Genomic DNA, 6,587 nt, shown 5'->3' with positions numbered 1-6,587 from the left:
ATGATCTAAAAAGAATTTACTCAAAGTAGACACTAACAAAATAACTGTTTATGTTGTTTTGAGTGTACTGGACAGCGTCAGGACAAAACAGAATTATTCTATGAGGGTCCATGAGAGCAAATCTTATCAAAAGTTCCTCTAATGTGTGTTTATTTCATCAGACATGTAAAAGTTTGTAGCCTCCGGCTTAGAGGTCCTACAGGAGGTGCTTTTTGGTGAACAAATGATTGACAGCCCCTCGGTGACATCACTGTTCGACAAAAAGAGTCGCTGGGGGAAGAGAAGGCACCAATCAATTCAACCACTACGCTGTGGCGCACAGAGGAGAGGAGAGGCGACGCGCTTCGAAAACCTGAAGCAACAGGGTCCAAAGGAGCGACACTTTGAGTGCGCCGATCTCTCTTCAAGAAGCTGCTCTGCTCAACTTTTGTGTCAGCGAACTGCTCTCTCTTTTTGAAGATGTTCAACCAAGATGCTTTATACTTAGATCGCTCCTGCCTACGCGAACCCGCTTCCTCATAGACTTAACATAAGTTTTTTTCCTTCTTTCCGTGCTGACCAAGACCTAACCCGATTTACAGCTGGTGAGAATATGTGCGAGAGGCGATCGGCGAAGGGCATGGGCTGTCTTTGGTCCCCCAAGGAGAAGCAGCGTGGATTTAACACGAATTAATGTGGAATTTATCGGAGCACAAAGGTGGAACGACGACCGGACACAGCGCTTCCTCGTCAGGTAAATTAAACTTTAAAAAAACTTTTTACCGTGAGAAACCAAAGCTTTACATTCTACCGACAGAGTTAAATGAGATGATTGAGAGGAAAAGTTAACTAAAGAAGTGTGAAACTACCCTGATCCTGATACGGAGGCTTTCAGGGTATGTGCGTAAAAGTTAGTGGGGTACTCTTTTTGATCCTCCCGTAAAACGTTTGTAAATAAGAGTGAAGTTAAAAGGAAGTTTCTTTTGAGGCTGTCTTTCTCATATGTTGTTTAGTTTTATGTGTTTTTGATGTCTTGTCCCGGACTGGCTACATCTGGCTCTGGTACGCACGTCAGATCTAACACCTGCGAGCCTCTTGAAGTAACTCTATCCCTTATGATTATACATGACCGTCAAAGCCTCTGCAAATAGACGCTTGTAGCTCTGTCTGAATGCCTCTCCTGCTGCTCTCTATTCTTACTCTTTCTCCTCACAGCATTCTTTCAGACTTCTTGTGATCTTTTCACGCCACGCAGACCTTCTTTTCTTTTCATATCACCTCACCAAACACGATTTCTTATCTCTTCTAATTGGAGACTTTATGTCTGCGGTCTCCCCCACAACTTTCTTTGATTTTTCTTTCCCGTGACATTCCTTCTTTTTTTTTATCTGTTTCTCTCCTTCATGACTTCCTCACCTTGATATTTTTTCATGTTTCTGTTCATGTTAAGATCAATCTTCTGTTTCACTTAGACGCGCAATATAGCCGGCGGGGCTGTTATTCACAGCCGCCTTTTTTGTTCCACTTCAAAGTGAAGAGGTGTCTTCCCTTTTTAACCTGCTCTCCTTCAATCACTCCTACTGTATGGGGGGAATCACACACAGTTTAGGGAATGCTGCAGTGAACTCTACCTCATGTCAATACCACAGCGCCAGTGTATTGACACAAACCAACTTTCTCCGCAGGGACTGACTGATCATGGTCGCCGTGGTCCGCTCTCTCATGGTACTGCTGCTCGCTCAGGTGTTGCTGGAAGGTGCTACGGGACTTATCCCCGAGGTCGGCCGGAGGAAGTACAGCGAATCCGGGAAGCAGAGCCCACAGCAGTCGGAGAGCTTCCTCAACGAGTTTGAGCTTCGGCTTCTCAATATGTTTGGACTGAGGCGCAGGCCGACCCCGAGCAAGCAAGCAGTGGTGCCCCAGTACATGGTGGACCTTTACCGCATGCACTCTGCAAACGGAGACCACAGCACGAAGCGGCCCAAGAGCATGGGGAAGCACGCAGAGAGAGCCGCCAGCAAGGCCAACACGATTAGAAGCTTTCACCATGAAGGTATGTATTAGTGACATACCTTTACCTGTCAGCCGGAGAGCAGCTCTCAGACAACCCAAACCTATATTTAAACATGACTCAGAGCGACAGCACCGAACTTCAGAGTCTTCACTGTTTTATGGAGCCTTAGTCATTTACAGGTGACACGCGTCCAACTTATTTGTAACTCTTCAATAAGTTCGGCAGCGCTGACGCGATTACAAACAAGCACCTCATGCACAATGAAATGAACTTTAATATAAGAAGTGATGCAACCTTTAAGCAAAAATTCCCCCTGGCGCAGCTGTCACAGGCTTCAAAAACATCAAGGGGCGGTGGTATCCCTGGGGTAATTTGTTTCTTAATAATTGATGGTGTTTGCGTGGGCTCTGAAAACAGTTTTTCCAGACACGCACCACAGGAGCGGGATAAAGGGCGGTGTGCCTGCGCGCAGGTGATAGTCATCACCCTGTTACTTCAATAACACACGACATGACATTATGCTAACACGCATTATGACAAAGTCATCGTGTCAGACTGGATTCTGACTCATTTTTAACAGGACTGAAATTAAAGGGGGGGGGGTGCGCGCCGTATTCTTTCCAATTCACCTCTCTCTCTCTCTCTGAGCGCGCTGTGCGTCATTACGCACGTTCCAATAACACCATAATTGCTTAGTTTATATGCTGGATACGCGCTGATTGTTGAATTCAGCGTTCCACTTCAATTCCAATTTAACTTTCAAGGCTGCACAAGCTGCTCAGATGAATGAGACTCACACTGAAGGTCTCGGAGGCAGTGTGTTTGGCTGAGAAGTCACACACTTTGTGTTTGGACAAAGTTACTCATGTAGTGGCTTATTTTAAACTGTTTAAACCACCTAACAGGTGGAAGTACAACAAAACGGCTGCATATTTATAAACCCACTGTAACACTTGGCAGCTGTTTGGCACACCTGGTCATAATATTAGCATGATTTATTTATGATCAAAAATAACTTTTACAGGTGAACATACAGAGCTATATACACTGCATCATTCAATTTCCTACAGCCATGTTCCAGTTTTACTACATACTAGTTACTGAGTCCATAGGGGCTCCACACAGAGTCCTTATACAGAGTCCTGAGTGTTTGAGTGGGGAAGTTTCCATCAGGGGTGAGTCAGAGGGGTGGTTGAGTGGTTGCTTGGGTGCTCTCCAGAGGCCTGGTACAATGACACCCAGTGGCTACACTGACACACTACAAACAAGCCTGGCTAAGGGCAGCCAGGCTTGTTTGAGTGAGTGCTACCTGCCCACTTCTGGAAACCTCTGCACCGTCCAGCACACACCTTGACACCACCGGCCATTACCAATGTGTTTAGGCTGTGTTTACATATGCTCCCCATGGCTCTTTCATCATATGCTAACAGAGCTGCAGGGTTTTTAGTCTTCCCATGTCAAAAGACGTGCAGTTGCTGGCTGCTCCATATAATAAGCATGTATCTACAGATGTAAACGCAGCACATCAAAGCCAAAAGCTCCAATCATTCATCACATCTGCCTCATGATATTAATTTCCATGGAATAATTAGTTTCACTGCGATCAGTTTTCAAAAATAAGCACTTCCAATGCCAAATAGAACATATTCACCATTACACAGGAAGTGGCTGCCAGAGACAGGTCCGTGATGAATGACCCAACATTAGCCTTTATCTTTTGTTTTGGCATGCCGCACAAAAAGAAATTAGGAATGTTGATACACTCATATCTGTGGTTCACACGTTTTTGACAAGCCTCGACTAGTTCACACAGCCGGAGACGAACAGAGAGAGAGAGAGAGAGAGAGAGATTGCTTCTGCAGAAAGAAACCCAGAAGGAGTGACAGAGCAGGGGAACGAAAGTAAAGAGGATTTGGGGCTAAGAGAACAGAGAGGGGACTAGGATTTGGGAGCTGAGGAAGGAAAGAAAAGAGGGGGATTGGGGACAGAGGAGAGGGAACGAGAGACAGGGGGCTTTCCCACATCAAATGAGGAGTGATAGGCCTAATTGAGGTCTTTGTGCCTCTGGAGGGAGGTTTAGGATGAGATGGTGGAATTTCCTAAATGCCTCCTTTGAAACGGCGCAGAGTTCAAAGTTTGTGTTTATTTTACCGCACCGAACAGATTAAAAAGTGTGTCTATACATCATCTATGATCTTTAGAAAGGAAGAGTTCAAAGTAAGGCTGCCTTGAAGAAAATTACAGCTTTTACTTACATTTCTGTCCTTTACTCCACACCATAAAGGGGAATACCAATCAGCTCAAGCATAAAAATGTGTATTACTTTCATATACATGCGGGCAGATGTCTGTCAGAGTCTAGGTTTGTATTTCCAGACTTAGAAATGTCAGCAAAAACTAATATTTTTTATTTGTATTGTGGATTCTTTATGATCCCTAGATTAAAAGTATCCTCTGTCCTTTCTTGGCTTTGTAATATCTATCATCATCTGCACAGCTGGCCAGCTCTGTAAAGTGTTAATGTAAAAAAAGACATTTACATAATCAACTTAATATTGGTCTCCCAAGTGTTTCCCATGCTTTGATGGCCCATTATTCCCTTTGCACTGACAGTTGGAAACATGAGCAGCAGCCAATTCTCATAGGTCAAGTGTGTCATCTAAGGCGGGCTGACTGGCATGTTAGATCTTATCAATAGGGGAAGCGTTCCGCTTTCATCTTCTGACATTTCACCAGGTAAATTTACGAGCATGACACTAATGACTGTATTACATCACCATGAGAATCTGCTTTTTTCACTGAGTCACACATGCAAATTGTTGATGCGTGTATTATGTCTGGGTGACAATAGCCCACACCCACTCAGCATAACCACGTGGCAGCTTGGCTGGCTGCACAGAAAGAAGGCTGCACGTTGTGTGCCTGTGCATGAGTGAGTGAGCCATGTGGGAAACCATCCTGCTCACAGTGGATCCATGAAGCCAGCAAGGCTTTAATTAAACATCCTTATTTCTGTGCTATTCTTAAAGTTCTGATTCATTTTTAGCATTCATATCTCTTACACTGTTCTCTCTGTGCTGTCTTTTGTAGAGTCTATGGAGGCTCTGGCCAGGCTGAAAGGCACAACAACCCAGCAGTTCTACTTCAACCTCACCTCCATCCCTGATGAGGAGCTTATCACCTCTGCAGAGCTCCGCATCTACAGGGACCAGGTCATGGGAGCTGCAACCCCCAAAAACAGCACCAGCAGTAAACCTGCTCCTTCTGGTGGCTTCCATCGCATCAACATTTATGAGATTTTTGGAAAACCTGCTGCTCATGGGATGGAGCCTCTGGCACGTCTACTGGACACTCGGTTAGTGCAGGACTCTTTGAGCCGCTGGGAGAGTTTTGACGTCAGCCCCGCTGTGTCAAAGTGGACCTCTGGGAAAGGCCATAATCATGGCTTCATGGTAGAGGTGCTTCATCCAGAGGAGGTGGAGACAGATGGAGAACATGCCCAGAGACTTAGTAGGCACGTCAGGGTGAGCCGGTCCCTGCACGAGGACCAGGACTCTTGGCCTCAGGCTCGGCCTCTGCTGGTGACGTATGGACATGACGGCCGCGGGGACTCGGTGCTTCACACGCGGGAAAAACGTCAAGCGGCGCTACGCAAACAGCGTAGGAAACACCAGCACAAAGCCAGCTGCAAAAGGCATGCCCTGTACGTGGACTTTAGCGATGTGGGATGGAACGAGTGGATAGTGGCGCCCCCTGGCTACCATGCCTTTTACTGCCATGGGGAATGTCCCTTCCCCTTAGCAGATCACCTCAATTCTACCAATCATGCCATTGTGCAGACGCTGGTCAACTCTGTCAACTCGAACATCCCCAGAGCCTGTTGTGTGCCCACGGACCTAAGCCCCATTTCTCTCCTCTATCTGGATGAATACGAGAAGGTCATCCTTAAAAACTACCAGGATATGGTGGTGGAGGGATGCGGCTGCCGGTGAGAAACTGTTAAAAAAAAAAAAAAAGACAGTGGGCAAGAGAGACTGAAAGAGACATCAGAGGTTGTTATGGACACCCGGTTTCCCAATGAAGACGTTTATTTATATAAAAGAAAGACAGAACAGAGCTATTGTGGAAGAAGAAAACTATATATGAATATATTTATGTCTACATAAAGTTGGGAAAATAAATATTTTAATCAGAGGAATATTCCTTTTACTGGTTTTGAAAATGTATTTCTGATGTACATTTCGAAATGGGTGCAATACCACATGAAGTATAATGCTCAGATTTTTATTTTGTATTTATTTCTATTATAACCACTTTATTTGTAAATAAATATTGTGTATTTATCGTGAAAAATGTGGTCACTCCGATTTTCCAAGACCCGCTTCTGCTGATGAAGAAATGTCAAGGGCCGATGTGTGTGGCTCACTAACAGGGTCTCAAATTCTGACAGAAATTAGCTGCAAAAACAAAACACATGACACTACACTGATTGCAAAGCAAGCACTGAACCCTTTTGGTAGATGTAACTGGAAACCAACAACAATAAAAGAAGTGTAGAGAGAGGAAAGTGACAGAGGCGGGTCAGGGTGCTGCTG

General features: G+C 45.1%; 1 protein-coding gene across 1 annotated transcript; it reads left to right on the top strand.

Annotated features, from left to right (window-relative positions):
• Positions 1-310: 310 nt before the first annotated feature.
• On the top strand, positions 311-6,296 carry bmp2b (bone morphogenetic protein 2b). The gene is made up of 3 exons (XM_041805890.1): positions 311-733; positions 1,665-2,032; positions 5,083-6,296. The coding sequence occupies exons 2-3, from the start codon at positions 1,678-1,680 to the stop codon at positions 5,982-5,984; spliced, it is 1,257 nt and encodes a 418-aa protein (XP_041661824.1). The 5' UTR covers positions 311-733; positions 1,665-1,677; the 3' UTR covers positions 5,985-6,296.
• Positions 6,297-6,587: the final 291 nt, after the last annotated feature.

Source organism: Cheilinus undulatus, linkage group 14, assembly GCF_018320785.1.
Source record: "Cheilinus undulatus linkage group 14, ASM1832078v1, whole genome shotgun sequence".
In the NCBI taxonomy this organism is placed as follows: Eukaryota; Metazoa; Chordata; class Actinopteri; order Labriformes; family Labridae; genus Cheilinus; species Cheilinus undulatus.
Note: the sequence above shows the minus strand (reverse complement) of the source record. Positions and strands in the feature narration are given on the sequence as shown.